Genomic DNA, 21,094 nt, shown 5'->3' on the forward strand with positions numbered 1-21,094 from the left:
CAAAAATTTAAAACAAAAAAGTTGTTGTTATTTTTTATCTCAAATACAATATCGTTACGAACAAAAATAAGTTCAAAATCTAAAACTTGACTCCTCCGAAATTGCGCTCTAATAAGTACTAGAGGTATCCGACGACATATAGCTTGTAACCAACGGGCTATCAAGACACTTCCAACGATTTCTCATTTGCCATATTATGATAATGAACTTTGTAATTTAGAAGTTACGATGCCACAGATGAACATACATACTACATGCATTCATATGGGTCTTACACATAACGATCCTTTTGGATTTGCCAGGTTTTAACACAAATAAAATGCGCGACTGGGTCGCACACGCACATACTTTCTATTATGGTTCAAGTTGCTTAGAATTTTCTATGATAATAAAATAATAATAAATTAAAATAATTTTAAAATAAATTTAAAATAATAATAGTAATAATTTTAGTTTTTTGTATCATTAATTTTGAAAGGCAATGTAAAAAAAGTATTGAAAGTTGTTTTTTTTTTTCAAGTACGAAAACAAAGAATTAAAAAAAAAAAAATTTGGAAAATTGTAGGATCATCCGTTTAAAAAAAAATAATTTTTTGAAGGTAGAAATTTTCGAAAATTTGGTATGCCATTCAAAAAAAAAAAAAAAATTAGTAACCCCTTTTGAAAATATTCATTTTTCAAAAAAAAAAAAAGAAATATTTAATATTTTTTAAAAAATCCAAAATTCGTATTTTTGAAAATTTTTCTTTTCAAATTAAAATTTCTAAAACGCTTTCGTAAAAAATTTTCAATGAAATCGGTTTAGTCGTTTACAAGAAAATCTGAAATCAAGAATGGTATGTAGGGGAGAGTGGGGCCAAATGTAACACTTTTTTCTAAAATCGATGGTTCTCCTACAAATTTGAAAGTGGGTCAACCAGACCTTTTTTAAATTAAAGACTCATGTTTTAGCTCCAAGATCCATCATAAAAATTTAGCAAAACATAACGGTAATGTTGAAAAATAAAGCTTCCAAAAAAAAAATCGTGTTGTTTCAACTTACCCCACATACGGGGCAAAGTGTAACACATACCGGGGTAGGTTGTACCAAGAACTAAAAATAAGAGAAAAATACCTTTATTTGTTTGTATTTATTTATTTTTAATTAATAACAATAAAAACAAACCTCAGTCATGAAATTTTGGTGCAAATTAAAAAAAAAAGTGGAGCAAATCCAAGATTTCCAGAGAAAATTTGACAGTAGTCTTAAATTAAAGTTATTTGAATTCATAAATTGTTTTATAAGCTTTATGAATTCAAGTTGTATTTCAAAAAGTGTTTCCAATTTCAAAATAAATACAAATTCAATTACAAGCATTCATATCCAGGGTTGTTAATTATATTAGGTAAACAATTTTTCAGTATAGGTAGGTTTTTACATGGTACAACTTGCCCCGCAAAAATGTTACAACTAGCCCCAGCATGAAATTTTTCAAACAAAATCAATTTAAAAAAAAGCGAAACTGATATAGACATAACATATACACGCAATTTGAGCCAAAACACAGTTGCATATAACAAAAAAACACTTAGCACTCTATCTTTTTCGGGTAAAGAGGTAGACCAAAAATAAAATTAAAAAAAAAAGTTACAAACATGCATTTTTTGGGCACCACTAGTGTAACTTCTCACCCTGTCGTCTAATCTTCATCTGAAGAAAATGTGCAGGTAGATATGCAAAAATTGAGCATTTTTCTCCTTTACGCGTTTCTTAATATTGAAAGGAACATCGCTTTTTTTAGCTGTTAATTCTTACCCCTGTTACATTTAGCCCCACTCTCCCCTACTTTTTAACGGTTCAAAAAATATTTATTTATTTCAAAAGTAAAAACTTATTTGCCATAGTCCATGTATTTGTTTTTAATCAAAATAAGTAAGATCCGTTTTCAGGGAAAAAATAAAAAATGGCATAACATACGCAGTTGCTTTTCTAGTTTTAAGACAAAAACAAACAAAAAAATTATTCATTCGAAAACAAAATGACCTGTTTTTAAGAAAAGTAAACATAAAATGAAAAAAATTGTAGCTAAGAATCGATACCTTATAACAGAATTTGAATAATATTCCATGTCCCGTTTAGAAATAAATTGATTTTTCCAAAAAAAAAAATTGTTTTTCAAATCCAATAAAATGCACGACTGGGTCGCTAGTACTTGTACTTGCTCTAGCAGTTCAAAGCACTTTTATGTTAGTTTACTTGTAGATTTTAAGAGCTGCCTCTTTATATTTTTAAAGAAATTTTGTTGATGTTGGGGAAGAATCGACATTTATGGCAAAATTTTGTTAAATGAAAAAAATGAAAAAATCCTTAGAGCCGTTTTCGAGTAATTTGCTATAATTTGAAAAATTTGTATGGGAGGTACACTTTATAAGCGACTGTATAAAAAAAAACAAAAAAAAATCAAATTTCAGAATTTTATAAAAATCATCTGTTGAAATGCGTCTACCCGTTCAGGCTGTGGAAATGTGTACAGATGGACTCACAGACGCAAAAAAAAGATTTTTCATGCTCGGAGAAAAAGACCACTTCAAAAAAGCGGTATTTTTCTCCGTGCGCAGTCTGTTATAAGGTTAGGAGCATTATCACTTCTATTCCAACGTTCTCACAGGCCCCTGGGCTTTTTTTCGGCATACGACATATTTTAAAGAAGACGCTATTTATCTTATTTTGACATTGATAATTTAATTTTAATTGACTTAAGTATACCTTTTGTCTAATTTTTCCTAGTCTATCATCCAATAGCTTAAAAAAAAACTTGTAGGTATGTCAGCAAAGTACTAAGTGTATATTGTTTTCTTCTTAAAATGCTTTGTGTAACTAGTAGTGAAGTAATAAAGATATTTAAAAAAATGTGTTTGTAGTTTCAAAAAATATGAATTCATTTGACTTTTAACGAAAATAATTTTAAATATAGAACAATTTGTTTGGTTTGATCTCCTTTTGTTTTTTCAACATCTACATATATTTAAAACATATGTTTTGTACCTATTATTACTTAAATGCGCGGATAGATACATAGATATGTAAATATCTACGTAAATGTTTTTATTTCACAATTTAAGTTAAGTTTGCATTTGTTTTTGTTTTCGAAAATTTCCTAAACATTATTTGGCTTATTATTATCATCATCATTGTTATAACAACAAATACCACCATATTTAAAATGTATACACATATCTACACTTAAACAAATACACTGAGGGTAAAAATAAATTGAAGTTGAAACGTCTTTGTTTCAAAGATGAACTACTTTGAAATATGTTGCTTTGAAATAGAAAACCACAAAAAAATAACCTTATTTCCACGTTGATTTTAAAATGTTCATCTTCAACTCAAAATTATTCCGAATAGTAGTTAAATTAATGTGGTTTTCATTGATTTTACGTTGTTTTATGATGGTTTTTCCCTCCGTGTATATGCTAGAGTGTGAAGTATTTGTGTACAAATGGCTTAAATTTTGAAGTTTTATCTTTTTAGGTTTTTAAGACAAAACTTCCGGTTAAAAAATACATTCAACTTAAGTATCATGAAATTAGCTGTGGTATAGATAAATAAAGCCTATCTCAGAAAAAGTTTGGTCAATTTAAAATTTTTATTTGATGATGATTGAATGTTCTCACTGTTCTCAGTGATAAGATTTTTTTCAAAGGTAATTCATGTATGGTCTAGACTCTAGATTTTGTTTATCAATTAAGAATAGTTTGTTAGTTTAAAGTTTTTAAAGAAATTTGACAGTTTTTGTTTTAATAAAATGAAACACCAAATCACACTCTCGGTTATTGAATTTGGATGTCTTAGAGGGCACGGCTGTGTATCACACTTAGCTGTCATAAACAATAATATTTATCGAGATTTTGTTCACGTTCCTATCATCAGATAGACTTTCTATACCTTTTATATAAGTGGACGTTAATCTTTATATTTATCAGTTAAAGATAGTACAATCGGAACTTTTTAATACGGACCAAAGTTGCAATTCCCCACCAATGACTATTAGAATTTTAATTGGTTAAAGATTCAGCTTTATACGAAATATAATAAAACAACTAGCAACTCGCCTTTACCATGCCAAATAAGCGTGTCCCATATGCCAAAACAACGACGATATCACATAGAGCAAAGGAAAATCCCATTATATTAATTTATTCTATAAACTAATTAGGTACTCAAGTACAAAAAGATCGTATCTTTTTCTCTTCTGCAAGTGAATGAAATATTTGAGTTTTGTTATCATTTTATTTTGTTTTTTATCAGAATTTTTTGTTTGAAACAAAAAGTATTAGATGGCAACTAGAATTTTGATATATTTCGGCAGGTAAGGTAGTCTTTATTTGTTTATTATATTTCTTTGTTAGATAATAGCAAAACAATAACAAAGCCAGTGAAATGTTTACCTACCTATTATATCTTAAATACGGGTGTCAGAACAAATTTTCCATTCTTATACGGAAATTAAAATTAAAAATGGTTTTTGTATTAATTATTCTTATCCATTCAATCTAATGGTTTCGATTTTATTATACACCCGTATTCTGCTATTCGATTCACGTGAATCGAAACATTTGCTTCCTTTACCACGTCTTTGAAAAAACTCTTAATTTGGAAAGCAAAACGTTGTTTCTGTCTGTTTTAGAATTTTTAAAGAAAAAAAATTGTTTGAGTTTAATTTTAACCCCCATTTCTTATTTTAGACTTTCACGTGAATCGAATAGCAGAATACGGCCGATAATTAAATTATTGTAATTGTGGTGATGTTAGCCCATTCGGAAGGTAATGAAGCTGAAATGGGAAAATTTAATCGTGAACAGTCAATAGGGTCATTAGGAGCTTAAACCCAGTTTTTTTTTTTTTTTTTTTGAAAAAATCGAGCTTGAGCAAAAGCTGCCATCTTGGATTTAAGAAAAAGAAGTTTTGAGTGAATATCTTTGCCATTTTTGATAAATATGATTGAGCAAAAACTTGAAGAAAAATTTTATTTCTTACAACTTTTATATTGGGCACGTTCAGGAAATATCAGGGACTAGATATTCAGGCAACGTCATTTTCTGAACGGAAATTTGAGGAAATTGACTAAATTAGTTTGGATATGATGCTGTTGTCAAATTTAAAAATTTCTTAAGTATTTTACCGATCGCATGGAAAAGACACAAAATTTCACTTAACTTTAATGAATAAATAATATTAATTATGACCGATAATGTACTTTTGACTCGTTTTTCACACAAATAAATTTAATTTTGCTAAATTAATGGCGTTTTCGATTGGCTCTCCGGAAGCGTTCGGAATCATTCAGAAGCCTTCTGAAAGTGTTTTATTCGCACAAAACTGACAGACAGAACGCTTCTGAGAAGAGAAATTCTCTTCTCGATTTCAAAACAGAATCCAATCAAAAAGCACTAATACATATATACTCACATGTCAAATAAACACTCAATCATGTTTTTTATTGTTTTTCATTCACTTTTTTTTTATTTTTTGAAATTAATTTGTTAATTTACTTTCAAACAATTCAATTATGCTTTTAAAATATTTTAAAAACGTTTAAAAAACGAATTCCACATTAATTTGTTGAACATTAGGCACAATTTTCTTTTAATATAAATTATTTTTCAAATCCTATGCCATATTTGACATTTTGAATTTCAAATAAAAACAAACATAAACAAAAAAAAAAACAAAATTGAGTGGAAGCGATTCAAACTGTTTTATTGGATTTCAGATTGAGTGAATCCTTGAGTGTTTCCAATCGAAAACGACATAATTCTTTAATTCAAAACAATCTGCTGTCATGTTGACAAAAAAAACTTTCCTAAATTTTTAGGGAAAATTTTCAGTTTAGCTTTCCAATATAATTACCTAAATTGGAAAGATTTTTTTTGACAGCTGACCAATCAGATACCGAGAATTACCTAAATTGCCTAACGTTTCTGAACCTGCCCATTGATAAATTTTCCTCTATGACCCGTATTATTCGTGCTAATTAGGAAATACTATTCCCTGACTCAAATTAAACGTTATACCCTCTTTGAAAACAGATTAATATCAACGTAATATAGGAGGGTTGTTATAGAGGAAGTTGGGGCAAGATCATTTTTGTACTATGGGGGCTTTCCATTGTAACGAAGATGAAATTTTTGAATCTTTTTTGGTGTTTGAAATAGATTTAAAATTCCATAACAGTTTTTAGATCGATTTTTACATTTATAAATAATTTAATATCATCCCTTCTATGTAATGAAGCGTCCATAAGTCTCAGTTTAACAAATATAGTTACTATAAATTAGATACATATGTTGCGTAACGTAAACGTTATTAAAACAATCAAGTTGATGAAAAGTTTGGCTGGGTGAATATTAATTTGGGAGTTCAGTTCGCAAAAACTTATTAACTCTTGACAAAGAGTTATCTGCCTCTAAAGAAGTTTTTCATTGCAATAAATCCCATCTATTACTCTTTTTCCTAATTATAAAAAGTTACCATTTTTCATGAAAAAATAAATAATAAATTGCACGACTGGGGTCGCACGTACTTGCTCTTATGCTTAAAGATACTATAATGTTAAAGCTTTTTATTCAAGAAATTTAAAATTTGATATTTTGAAGAAATTTCATAAGTAGTATAAAAAAATTAAATCTGTTTTTATAATTAATTAAACTCCGTTATAAATTATCTTAAAAAAAAAAAACAAATATGACATATTATTTCTTGTATAAAAAGGTATTTTTAGAAAAAAATTTTCGAAAATTGTAGGAGCCGTTTTTTAAAAAAATTGTTTTTTATATATAAACATTTTTTAACATTTTTCAAAAAAAAAGTTGGTATGCCATTTTGAAGAAATAATTAATTTACACATAAATACGAAATTTAAAAATTTTTCATTGATCCGTTTTCAAAAAATTGATTTTTCAAAAAAAAATTTTGAAATATATTTTAAAAAACCAAAAATGCGTTTTTTGAAAATTTTCTGAAATTTTAATATTATCTTTACTTACACACTTTTGTATAAAAAATTTCATTAAAATCGGGTTAAAAAAAACCGTTCTATGGCAGGTACCGTTTATAACGGTACAAAAAATATTTTTTTTATTTAAAAAGTTGGCTTTTATGTGTAGTGCTACACACAAAAATTTTAATTAAAATCGTTAGAGCCGTTTTTGAAAAAAATTGACTTTTCTATTTCCGTTATATGGCAGGTACCGTTAGTTTTGGTGATAAAAAAAAAATTTTAATTTCCCCTCTAGGGAATCACCAAAAACTGCTAACTACCAAGTTTGAAGAAAATCACTTCACTCGTTTAGGCTGCAGCTCCAGGTAGAGACAGACAGACAGACAGACAGACAGACAGACAGACAGACAGACAGACAGACAGACAGACAGACAGACAGACAGACAGACAGACAGACAGACAGACAGACAGACAGACAGACAGACAGACAGACAGACAGACAGACAGACAGACAGACAGACAGACAGACAGACAGACAGACAGACAGACAGACAGACAGACAGACAGACAGACAGACAGACAGACAGACAGACAGACAGACAGACAGACAGACAGAATTGCCGGACCCACTTTTTTGGCATTCTCCATCATCGTAATGTCATGTAAAACTGTTATCTCGACTTCGATTTTTTTTACGAATCCTAAACTTGCCCTATAGTACCTATATCGCAAGTAAAAATGGCAATACTTGCAATATAAAATAAGTGACTTTTGGTATGATCGACATCGACCATATCTGAAAGTATGAGCAAGTTCGGTTGAAACGCCGAAAAGTTAAAGTAATTTTTGTAATTTTTCAACAAATCGTTATCGATCATGTAAAAAGTAAGTTGCACTATTACTGGAAAATAAATGAAAGAATGATAAGATAAGATCGGAAGGGGCCAAAACTGTCCATGAGCAAGAAAAAGAAAAAAAGGTTACCATTAAAGGAGTCAAAAAGATTAGCTAATGGCACCAAATAATACTGTAAGTGCTGATTCTTCAGCTTGCAGCCGCTTTTTAAATCCAATATCTTCTGCTTGCAGCTACTTTTGAAATCCAATCCAAAAGGTAGATGGTTTAAATGCACTATAAATATGTACCAAATCGTCAAACGAAGCATTGCTGTGGTGGGAACCGATAAAGATATTGTGTACGTGTGTGATTATTGTTCATACTACCAACAAAATTTGATAGGGCGGCCTTACCCCCATGTGGGGGCAGGATTGTAGTAACCCGTGGTGCGATGGTTAGTCCGATAGTACGCTACAGATCTAAGTTCGATTTCTACTGTCAAGACCTAAAATTTCCCTTGCGGAAATCCATTGACGAAGCTTCCAAGAGTATCATTGTAATGAAAATTGAATCTCTGCGTAATTGTCTGGACTCGGTGGTAAATTGTAGGTCCCTTCCATTCTTGCCTTGCTTTTTTTTTTTGGGGTGTTGCAGATAAATTTGGATTTCATTAAGATAAAAAAAAAATAGGTTAATCAACTTTTTCTTATTAAATATTGGGCAGGTTCAGAAAAGTAAGGGACTAAATATTTAGTTAAATTTCGTGTCTCGGATTGGTCAAAAAAGATCCTTCCAGTTTAGGCAAATTTATTGGAAAGTTGACTAAAGAGTTAGGCAAGAAATATCTTCCTAAGGGCCATTTCACACATCGCGAAAAACCAGCCAGTTACCGGCTAAACGTAACCTGCAAAAAGGGGAACTTTACCCGGTTCCCGGCCGGTCGCCGCCGCCCGCCGCGCACCGGTTACGTGTGAAATGGGCTCAACTCGATTTACCTCACGCACGGTCTACTTACATTCAGAAAATGACGTTGCTTACCTAATATTATTTATTCCCTAACGTTTCCTGAGCCTGCCCAATCTGCGCAAATATTGCGTGATAAAAAGTAAGTGCGTTATTTTAAAAAACAAAAATAAGAAAGTTAAATAAATAAATGAAAATGTTTGCAATCAAATATTTAACCAGTTGAAGCACAAAGGTTGCTTTTGCTTAGAGAAAAAAAAAAATATTGTGATGTCAGAACACAGGAAAATGATATGTCAATTTCTCAACGACCAAATATTTGCTATGCGCTAATTTAAAATAATTAAAAAAAGAAAAATAAATGTAAATGTTGTGGCGCATGTGATGCTGTTTAAATGTGATGAATAAGTTTAAATAGACTTTATATAGACCGAGAGTCCACATCAAATTTTGAGTATGTATATACAATATATATGAGTATGTAGTTTTATAGCCTTTGCGTGCGCCGATGCGAAAAATATAACTCAAGAAATAAGCTTTTTTAACTGACCATATCAGCTCTATTCTTGGAGAGTTTTGAATTAAAAAAACAAACACAAAATTTAACCGAAAAGTCTCCTAAACAAAGCCGTTAAACAGCTTATATCTTCAGTTCTATTGATCGCATCGTCAAGATTGATGTCTTCAAGCTTAGGGGAAATCACAGAGCATTAGTTCATGTATAAAGAATATGAAATAGTGTGTACAGATTAAACCCTTCAAGCAAACAAGTCCGACCTCGGTCCGAATTCGCTCCGCCTCAGGCGGAGCTGAGTCCAACTTCTGCTCAGAAACGGGTCCGAAGGCGTCTCAAATTAGTATGGAAATTATAATCACCGCGGAGCCGATTTTATATGTATTGGTTTTTTCACCACGATTTCTCCTTCGACTTTGTGTTCATACACAAAAAGTTGCAAGTGTGTGAGTGCAACCCCGTTTTTCTCGGTCGGAGGTCGGAGTGTCTTTTCTGAACTCCGTTTTCTTGCTTGAAGGGAAGTCACGTTTTAACACCCTGAAATCAATATAAAGCCGCGATTTAGAGTTGCCAGACTTTAGAATTCGTTTTTAGATCACATAAAACTTCAAAACTGCATACTCCATACTCACATTTTGGTTCTGCCTCCAATCCCAAATTTTGCTGTGGGCTCTTAGACTATTATTATAATTGTATCCCTCGAATATTAAATTTTGAAAAATACAAACATTTCTTTCCAAAACCATTACCGCCTCAGGCGAAACCATTTTACTTTGAGGGAAGGTTTCAACAAATCTTTTGTTATAATGTTTGAAAACACAGGTGTCTTGCATTCAATACTACTCATGGATACATGACGCAAGTTGAATGGTTATGAAGCGAGAATCAAGTATTTTAAAAATTGTTATTGTTTTAGCTGGCATTTATTTTGTTTTATCTAAATATACCCATCTGAATCTTTTTAGCAACTGAACATCAACATATTTGCATTGCCTTATGTCATATAAACGCATTGGGCTTGTCTTGACAACAACATTAAATCGTCTTCTGATCCGTGAATGCATGAAAACTAGTTAACTTTATTTTCAATTATTAAATCCGGGCCTTCATTCAGGGTACCAACAATTTAGAAACCCCAATAATATTGTATTATGTTTAGGTATATTTGAACTAAAAGCTACCCCTTATATTCAATTCTACTCCCTTTGAATTCATATGCGAATGATTAATAAAATAAAATCTGTTACGCCTTAATTTCTACAGTATCAACATTCGAAAAAATGAATCAGCAAATTTTTGAGCATCCGATTTCTTCCTATCATTTCCTCAAGTTTTAGAATAATAAAATAAATAAAGAAAAACCCAAGCAATTTTTATATAAACAAGTTTTTATCATTGATTCGGATGTTTGAGATAAAATCAAATTTATTAAGTATAGCAAAATGCGACTCATAAAAGAAACTTATCATCGCCATCACATTTTTTATTATGATTATGACTGTGCTAAATCGAAATTTGAAAATTTATCACTATCGTAAAACGAGAATGAATTCTACATTTATCATTTTTGGATACACTTACATTTTTGTAAAAAGATAATTCTTATAAAAAGGAAATGAAATTCACTTTGATTTTAACACAGTTTAAACAGATTTCATTTATTTTTATGAAAAATCTTATTATATTACGAAGATAAATTTAAAAAGAAAGTCATCTTGATTGTAAGTGCCTTATTTTTTCTCTGTGTAAAAGAATTCAATTCAGAAGAAAAAAAAAATAGAGTGTACTTGTATAGGAATTGTTCTATGTCCAATTTTGGGTTTTTAGTTTTAAAAAATATATAAAAATAGTATGCACCTTCTAATGAGGTAAACTTGAATATTTTAATTAAGAGAAAAGAACAAACTTAATGAAAAACATAACTTGAATGGCAAACGAACAGAAAATTGTCGCTTTAAACCAATTTGAAACTTAAAAATCGCCCACTGTAAAATTTGCTTTACGGCGACGATTTATTTTGCAAAAAGGAATTAAAAAATAATTTAAATTTGTTGGAACCATTAAAAAAAAACTGGTTTGCCATTCAAATAAAATAACTAATCGATACATAAACAAAGTAAAAAAAAATATGAGCTCGTTTTCAAAAAAATAGGTTTTTCAAAAACTCAAATTTTTGGGTGTTTTTCGAAAAAAGCATTTATTTTTAATGTTAAAAAATTGTAAGGAAATTAAAAGTAAATTAAAAATTAACAAAATGGTTGTGCGACAGGTTTCCTTTTCACTGCTCAAAATATTTTTTTATTTTAAATGGGTTGGGGTCGAAATTCTGTATGTTGCAAAATTCTGTATTCAAAATACTGTATGCCAAAATACTGTATGTCAAAATTCTGTATGTCCAAAATGCTGTACGAGCAAAATTCTGAAAGTCAAAATTCTGTGTAGCAAAATTCTGGTTGGTCAAAATACTGTATATCAAAATTCTGTACATCAAAATTCTGTATATCAAAATTCTGTAAAAATGCTGTAAAAAAATATCGTTTTGATAATGTAAAAAAGTGCGCGCGCACTTTTGTACATTATCAAAACGATATTTTTTTACAGCATTTTTACAGAATTTTGATATACAGTATTTTGCCGTACAGAATTTTACAAAACAGAATTTTGCAAGTCAGTATTTTGTTCATACAGTATTTTGACGTACAGAATTTTGTATTTACAGTATAATGACGTACAGAATTATGGTCTCACAGTATTTTGACCCTACAGAATTTTGTCGTACAGAATTTTGACAAGCAGAATTATGACCCGCTCCCATTTTAAATTACAAAAGCACGTATAAACTTATTCATAGAGTTTTTTTTTATTAATTTTATGTTTGGATATTTTTTTATTTTTATGTTATTTTCGAAAATATTGCCAGAATGTTTCCAGAATAAAGAAAAATAACAAAGAGAATTTATATTTAGAGGTCGCGAGCATAATTTTTACAGAATTTTGATTTACAGAATTTTGATGTACAGAATTTTGAAATACAGTATTTGACCAACCAGAATTTTGCTATACGGAATTTTGACTTTCAGAATTTTGTTCGTACAGCATTTTGTACATACAGAATTTTGACATACAGTATTTTGGCATAAAGTATTTTGAATACAGAATTTTGCCTGCGACCTCTATGTTGTATTCTTGAGGGAGCGGGTCATAATTCTGCTTGTCAAAATTCTGTACGACAAAATTCTGTGGGGTCAAAATATTTCGACCGAATATTTCGAATTTCGACCCCAACCCTATTCTTGAGCCTAAAATAACAAAAACTTGCGATTGTGGTACACCCTAATGTACTTGACACATGAGTACAAAAACTTGGTTTTTCTTTCTAACTTACACTTTATTGGAGTTTTTGACTATATACTGGATTTAGCTCTAAAACGAAGTGAATTTTTTACAAAATTTATAAAAAAAAGAGGAAATAGACTCTCAATTTTGTTATCGCTTCCAAACTACACGGTTCATATCTATTTACCATTAAAAAAAAACACCCTGTACCTAGTAAGTACCCTGTAAGTGAATCATTCGTCTTCTTTATGCTAAAGACAAGAATACTACTGACCTAATTTCATCATCCAAAACCAAAACAACTCATTCTTTTCTATTTACCTAAGATACATATTACCATTCTTAAACTTTTCATAAACATAACGTGTGTTAAATGACAAATTTTTCCTATAAATTAGCAATAAGCAAACAAATTTACTAATAAAACGTACGAAATTTCTATGAAATTATGAAAAAAATCATCACAATCACGTCATATCATATTTTTCAAGTTCAAAAACAAAACAAAAAACATGTTAGTTGATCTATTCACTAGGTCATTCTCAAGAACATTCAAATAATAGGTATTATACTCGAGTTAAATAAAGAATATAAAAGAATGCAATAATACGATCTTTATCACTTGCTAAGTAAATTTTTGTCTATCCAAAAGCGCACTATGGGGCACTTTTTGGAAAAATGTATTTTTCTATTAATTTTGATGAAGGTTTGTTAATTTTTTTTTTTTTTAATAAACTCAACTTTGTGTTAATTGCTTTTTTCTAAATAATTTTTTTAAAGATTGGCCAACTACAAAGCGCACCCTTATTAAGTGGATGTTCGTGTGGTAAAGCCGCTCTCCCTCTACCAGTTACATTCCCAGTTGCACCACCAGCTTTAGAAGTGCCTTGTGCCACTCATGGATATAAAATTGAAATCCCAGCACCACCAGTTTTGAAGGCTGCAACACTTTCATATGCAATGGATGTTGTTGTAGAAGCACCAGTTCCAGCTGCTCCAGCAGTAGTCTGCAACCCAAACCTGGTTACCACGGCTGTCTTAAACAAAGCTGCTTTGTTGAGTCCTGGTAAAACTTTTCTCTTGTTTCTTAAAAATTATTCAAAACTATAACTTCAAACTTCTAAAGATTGTGATCCACCGGCGGCTGCTTTATTGCCTGCGCCAGCACCAGCACCACCAGCTATCGGTGCACCATGTGGATTAGCAGCATTGCCAACAGCACCAGCGCTAGCTTTGGCAGCACCTGCACCAGCACCACTTTTGGCAGCACCTGCACCAGCACTCCCACTCGCTCTTAATCCAGCACTTCTAGCTCTAAATCCAGCTCTTCTGGCACTTCTTCAACCTTCCCTAGCTGCTCTTCCAGCCGCATTACGTAAGATAAGCAACTTATCAATCAACAAAAATACTTATTTCCCTTAACTCCCTATAGCGGACGATTTTAGCGGAGTTGCACCACTTCAAGCTCCTGCTCCACCAAAAGTGACCTATGAAATTATTTCCTCTGGACGACCAGCAATACCTTTAGGCCCACTTCCAGGTGCCTATTCCCTTGACCTATCCCCTCCCGCTCCCCCTTGTGCATGCGCAGCCGCCCTCAAGCCATCATGTAGGTACGTATCAAAAGACACTAAGTCAAACAGTATAGATCGTGGGCGTTCAAAACGCGAGGTCTGTTCAAAGAACCAACAATTAATGGAAGAACTAAAAAACTATCTCAAATCTCTAACAACCACAAGAGTCACACGAAAGGCTAAAAAATCAAAACTCGTCAAACGTGATATCAAAGGTGAATATGATCTTCTGCAAAGGGAACAATCCGAAATGGATTTGACTATTCCAGAAATTATCCAATACATGCCTGAAACAATGATGCCAAATTTTAAGCGTGGTAAATGCAACATTGGCTGCAAGAATTGCATTCATAATGACTCAAAGGGGCATTTTAAAAAAATTCAATCCCACCAGCAGCAAACCGATTCGATCAATAAAAATGCTTATAACATTGACCAACAATCAACAGAACAACAACAACAATCGAAGCAACAAGTATTGAATGAGAACACAACCGAATTGCCAATTCAGCAATTTGATGTTAGCCCACAACGCCAACGATCCGCTGCTAGCGCTGCTGGGGAACATTATTTTTATGATAAACGTAGTGTGAATCCATTTCAAAGCCCAAATCCAAGTTACTCTGGGTTATTGCCTCCGCCCTACATGTCCAGTACGATGGAATTGACGAAGCTTGCACAAAATCCAGTTAACCCCGTTTGGTTTGAGCCACAACCATTGATCGACCCAAATACTGAATATGTGTACGATAGACTGGGTCATAAGTACAAAGTGAAGAATGGCAGTTTTCAGCTTGTGAAACCAGAGCTGAATGACGACGGTAACGATAGAGTCGAAGTCGAAGTAAATAGTTCATCAGCTCATGTTGCTTCTGTTGAAAATACAGAAGATACAACTGACGCAGATAAGATATTTGAATCATCTGCTTTGAATTCGCAAGAACAACATGAAGAAGCAAAGAAATTGTATGATTCAGCAATTCAGCAACAAGATTTTACCGATGCTAATGCTTCACCAGAACCAAAAATGATTCAGGTACCATCACCTACAGTTGGTGCACCAGCTCGTCATCGTGATCCATCTTATGATCCACACATGGATAAGGTCATTCGTGATATTGTTTATCAACATCCAGATTTTATCGAAGCAACTCAGCATGCTCCAGGTTCGCTGACATTGCCCGAAGAAGTAACACGTGACGAGACAATGCAATTTTTAGACAAATTGATTCGAGGTCGTTTTAGTAAATGGTTTGGTTCGCCCAGTGAGCAGGTTTCAATGCCTAATTTAGATGATTTAAATCGGTTTTCTCGTGAAACTGGTACAACAGTCAAGTTTATTCCGATTGTGACAGTTGATAGAGATCGTTTGGATATGTATCGACAGTCGCAAATAAAGGCGGAAGAAACTACACAGACTCAATAGTTAAAGTTAATGTTTTTTTTTGTAGATTAGTTAATTTATATTTTAGTTTCTAAGATTGTTGAATAAAATTCAAATATTTATTAAGTTTTTCTTTTTTCTTTTCTTTTTCTATTTTTTTAGTGACTTGACATAAGTATTGTGCCTAAAAGCCAAATGATTCCAAGAGAGCAGGGAAGGCAAATCGATTTTTGTGATAAACTTTTTTTTTATACTTATTTCTTTTTTTATACTTTCATAATAATTCGTAAATAAATCATATTTTTTTTTTTAAATACTTGAGTTGTTATTTCGGTAAAATTGATCATAATGTGAAATTTCGTCCTGCTCTCTTGGCTTTGGAAAAAATTTTAAAAGAAGTTCTATTTTTGAAAAGAAGAAAAAAAAAATGGGTATAAAAAACAAATACTCGTGTAGATTGTGTGAATCTGTACAGAAAGTTTTAGCACTCTCTTCCTGCTAGTGATCGCTTATACTATAGTACAAGATCTCGCTGAGTGGCTCGCTAAAATTTTGTAATGTGCAATATATTTCCGAATTAAACAAATCGTGCTAAATTATTTCTCAATATCCTAGCAATATTCAGGGTTACCATATGTGTTAAAAATTATTTTTTTTTATCTGTTTCCAGTTTGAATATAAATTGTACTCACAGAAATTAGGAACACAATGTTTTTGCATAAATAGCGACATTAGGGTTGTAAAATTTAACACTTCATTTCATAGGGTTGTCCCGATTTTGAAACAATTTCTTTTTTTGCATGTTGACTAACATAAAATTGTTGCAGGTGGCCTCGAGACAAGAATAAAATTGTTTTTGGGAGGGGGCATTATTGACTTCCGTTTAACGTCAATGCCTTTTTAGAAAGCTAAAAAAAATTGTTCTACCTACTGTTTTATTTGGTTGGAATATTGAGCAGCAACCTTTTAACGTTTTGCTTACTTCTGCTATATGTGACCCAGAACAAAATTTATCGCTGCACCCGATTAAGTATGGTGGGATCTTAGACTTTTAGATGATTAATTTAAAAAATGTCTCTTAATAAGCAGTACCAAGGTTTATTTGCAGCAACCATAACAAAACATCCCACGAAATTCTAATGTTAATATTAAACGATCTTTAGGGTTGGTGAAATTTAAGATTTATATGAATAAAATTAGAAACATATGCACTAGAGTGGTCCACGCTTTTGTGGGAAAAATAAAATTTTCAAATAAACGTTGGGCCACCCCCTAGTTTGGTTCGACATACCTACTATTGGTATCATACTGTTGAGTTTTCAGCCTAGTATCTTACATAATATACAGGGTGTCCTAAAAGTTAACGTCGAAACGAAAACGGTAGATAGGGTAGGTGGTGACAGTTATCAGAAAAATAATACAAAAAATCGCAGCCATATATTTTGTGAGTTATGGGCATTTGAAAAAAAGTCGAAAAAATGGTCACCCTGTGACGGTTTTTCATGTGCCGTGACTACAAATCTTAATCTTCTCATTTTTTTCTTTTGTTACGGAACCTTAATAAACCCTGCTACCATTCCATGCATTCAAAAATTTTAACTCAGCTGCATCAGTTTTAAAGCAAATACTAATTTTTTGCCCAACTAAGTACTAAAGAAATTTAGGGGAAAGTGGCCTAAAATGGCACCCTAAGGTAAAATGGCCCCCTTGCTAGAAATCATAGAATCGAAAATAATAAGAAAGTTTTATGAACGCGATTCTTTAGTTTATCTGGGAAAACCAACATATACGAAATTTCAGCAACTTCAAGCCATTATTTGAAATTTGACAGGTCAAACTGTCTCTATCCACCTAAAAAAGTACACTCGTTAAAATTTTGTAATATTTTTTTTGCAAAAAAAAAGTATAAAAAACATTGTATTTTGGAAAAAGAAGTTAATGTATGTACGCATGAAGTATTTCTTATGAATTTACTGAAATAAGTTGGATTAAAACGATTTTAAATTTGTTGGTGCAAAAATTAAATTGAAAAAACTCAAAATGGGCAAAATGGCCTACTTAGTGCTCGGGTAAAATGGCATACCTATTTCACATGTCATTTTAAATTTTTTTCACATTTTCATTTTTTTAAAGTGAAAATAGTTGCTATTTATGAACGATGTACAAAGTGGAAGTCCTGGACTGAGGAAAGCCCTTGATTCCGTCAAAAACCTGGAAAAAAGCATCAAAAACATTCAAAGTTTCAAAAACTACAAAAACGAGACGAGCAACCAACATGAACTGGGTTTTGAGTGACTCGTAGAAAGATCTGGGGGGATTAAGCACCACTTGTTAGAAGAAAATGGAAAGGGAGCCCTTTGACTCAATTTTGCATTTAAAATCACGTATGTTTGGACAGTGTGCCATTTTACCCGGGTAAATTTTAAATTTGTAGACGTCTTGAAAATTAAAAAAATTAAATACTTTTTGGAACTTTTTTAACTCGCAAATGAAAAAAATGTGAGAGTAATATATTAAACTTTGAAAAGTATATAGCATTTAAGTTTTAATGCTGCTGTTTTTCGAGATATAGGACATTTTCCTTAGGAGGGCCATTTTAGGCCACCTTCCCCTACATGACTATAATTCAATGAACCGTAGTGGGTAATTCCATGAAAAAGTGGACACGAATTTTGAACAAATTATGCAGTCTTTTTTACTTTTTTTATTAGCAAATTACTATTTACAAAAGTCAACTCTTTTTGCAAGTTGCAAGAAAAGATTCTTTGTTGTATTCCCTTATGGATAGACATCAAATTCAGGGAGTTTAAATAATCTTAAAGCATTTTTATAGCATAAGCTTGCCAACAACAGAAGAATTTCAGATAAAAATGACGGAAAAACAAGGAAACTAAAAACATGATGAGTCTAACAGTGAAAACACCCCCTCGTTATTGGTAAAATAAATTAACATTTAAGCAATCTTCGTTACACAATATTCGATTTAAAAAAAACTTGAGTGAAAATGCATCTTTTCTTTACATTTACAACCACAAATCACAGGTAACATGAGTTACCAAAATAATGTAACGTGAGTTACCTAAATATTTTAAAATTTTTCCTCGAAATATTGAAAAAATGTTTCGTTTTGTCACTTATATTAAAAGCTTGTAATTTTTTATGTATGGAATCTTCATTAAAAACAAATAAAGATTCTTAATTTCACATAAAAACTTCATACTGTCGGTGTCTTAAAATTCGTGTCCGATTTTTGTAACGTGAGTTACCATCAAACTTTTATTTTTCCCAAGCAAATGTTAAAAATAAAGTAAATTTTGTTAGTTAATTATGAAAGTAATAGTTATGCTCCATTCATGGATAGTAATTTCGTATCAATTTACATTAAAATTGACAAAAAAAAAATTATTTATGTGTTGGAAATTTTTGTGAATGTAACGTGAGTTACCATGGAATTGCCCTAGTGTAAAAAAAAATGCACTACAAAGTTTCGGCAAGTTACCTTAAAAGTTGGTGTGTTCAATTCTCTTTTCAAAATGGTATAGCATTGTTGAGAATATTCCATAAATAACCGAGATAAAATTTATTTTCTTAAGAAATCCGACTTTTTTATTAGGTAATTTTTCCATATTATTTAAGTTTTTGTATTCTGAAAGGTTCTGAATTTTGTTTTGCTTCTCATTTGAAACAGGGAGTATCTGGAAGGTTTAACATTAAAAAAAAAATTAAGTGCAATTTATTGACAGATAGCGCTTATACTATCGTATGCATTTTGATCTTTTTACTAACAGTTAAAAGTTAAAAAATTCAAGCTTTAAAATGAGACGATGAGACTTTGAAGAAAAAATATTTCATCCATTGCGATTTTTGTTTTTAATATGTACCTATACGAATTTGCCTATACCTATTTGAAGTTTCCACATCTTTTTCCCACAGCAAAATTACCAGTAGCAAAATTAGAAAATTTTAAAATGTTTGGGGTTAAAGAATTGTAAACAAAAACAAATTTTTTATGCATTCCATTTCATTGAAGAAAAAAAAAAAACAAACACGTATTTATAAGACCATTAATTTTCCAACTTTAAGAGAATTGGATTTTTGCCAACTTTTAGAGAATTGGATTTTTGCCACTATTATTTTTTTTATTTTCTAGTAAGAGGTGTATCTGTATAACCATTTTTGTGTGTATTGGGGTGTTTTCTACTAATGATTTTTAATTAAATGCGCAAAACCTCCAACACTGCAGAAAATGAAAAAATCGATTATGTAAAAAATAAAAGTTTTATAAAAAAAATTGCTGGTGGCAAGAAAAGGGGACTACACAGAGAAAAATAGACCACATAAAATAGAACAAAAACAATAAGATTTCTCTATGGTTTTCATCCAAGAAGGAAACCTTATTAAAACAATCGGGTTTTCCTTATTGTTTTAAAATCTGCAAAAAAATAAAAAAAACGATGACCAGGCTGGGAATCGAACTGGAGACTTCAAATCATTAGTCGCCCACATTACCACCTGAACCAACCTGCCATGAAATTATTGATCGCGATTTTTGATCTAGTGCTAAGCTGCAAAAAAAATCAACTTTTCAGTCAAATTTTAATAAGATTTTCTCTATAAAAATAATAAGAAATCTCCTTAAAAAAACCTTATTAATCGTTGATTTTAATAAGATTTCCTTATGAAATGTATGGACGGTAAAACAATATGGCAATCTGTTAGTTTTTAGCGGGTCATATTTTTCTCTGTGTACATGGACAAAAATATTCTTAAAATCAGGAAAGTTTTAATTTAAAAAATCTATTTAATTTAATAAGAAAATCATTTTATATACCTAAGAGTAGAATTTTTAGAGTTTTTCACATTTAAGCTTATAGCTTCCAAAGGGTTTACGAAATTTTTATTGTACTCGATGCCATATGCCTTGGCACCAGAAATTGTATTTATACTTATTTTCTCCATAGGACATATAACTATTACTCAATATCACAGTCTGAAATTGATAGGAACCCGTTTGATCGAGATTGCATAGCAAAAATAGTTTGCGTGCCAGATTATTGAAACTTTGTCAAGTGAGCCGTTTTGTATTGTTTTAGTCTATTTGATAGTTTAAGTATAATGATATGAAAGGGATCGAAATATATCGTTTACCATTTTTATTTAACTACTCTTAAAACTATTTAAAGCTTGTCAGTCCTAACATTTGAAATCCCGTTTACTCTTTTGTAATGTCTCCCCAAATTCTTATCTAATTTGATTGTAAAACTCATTCTAATAAAAAAAAAACACACATATTCTCTTAATTTGCATTACTATATAACCTTCTTTTAAATGACCTTTTTTGAAGGGCGTATACAATTCAATTAAATTACCTTGCTTACATGATTTGTATTAATTTTATTTCTTAACGTCACGTAAAGAAGTCACATCAGTGTTTTTTAATTTAATCCAACCTACATTAATCTCTAAAATTGCAAAGTATCGCAAATTAAAAACTTATATA

The 21,094-nt window shown here is 31.1% G+C and overlaps 1 protein-coding gene across 1 annotated transcript; it reads left to right on the forward strand.

Moving 5' to 3' along the window:
• Positions 1-13,208: 13,208 nt before the first annotated feature.
• On the forward strand, positions 13,209-15,720 carry LOC129909574 (uncharacterized). The gene is made up of 4 exons (XM_055986648.1): positions 13,209-13,342; positions 13,417-13,702; positions 13,763-14,011; positions 14,069-15,720. The coding sequence occupies exons 1-4, from the start codon at positions 13,295-13,297 to the stop codon at positions 15,634-15,636; spliced, it is 2,151 nt and encodes a 716-aa protein (XP_055842623.1). The 5' UTR covers positions 13,209-13,294; the 3' UTR covers positions 15,637-15,720.
• Positions 15,721-21,094: the final 5,374 nt, after the last annotated feature.

This window comes from Episyrphus balteatus, chromosome 2, assembly GCF_945859705.1.
Source record: "Episyrphus balteatus chromosome 2, idEpiBalt1.1, whole genome shotgun sequence".
Lineage (NCBI taxonomy): Eukaryota > Metazoa > Arthropoda > Insecta > Diptera > Syrphidae > Episyrphus > Episyrphus balteatus.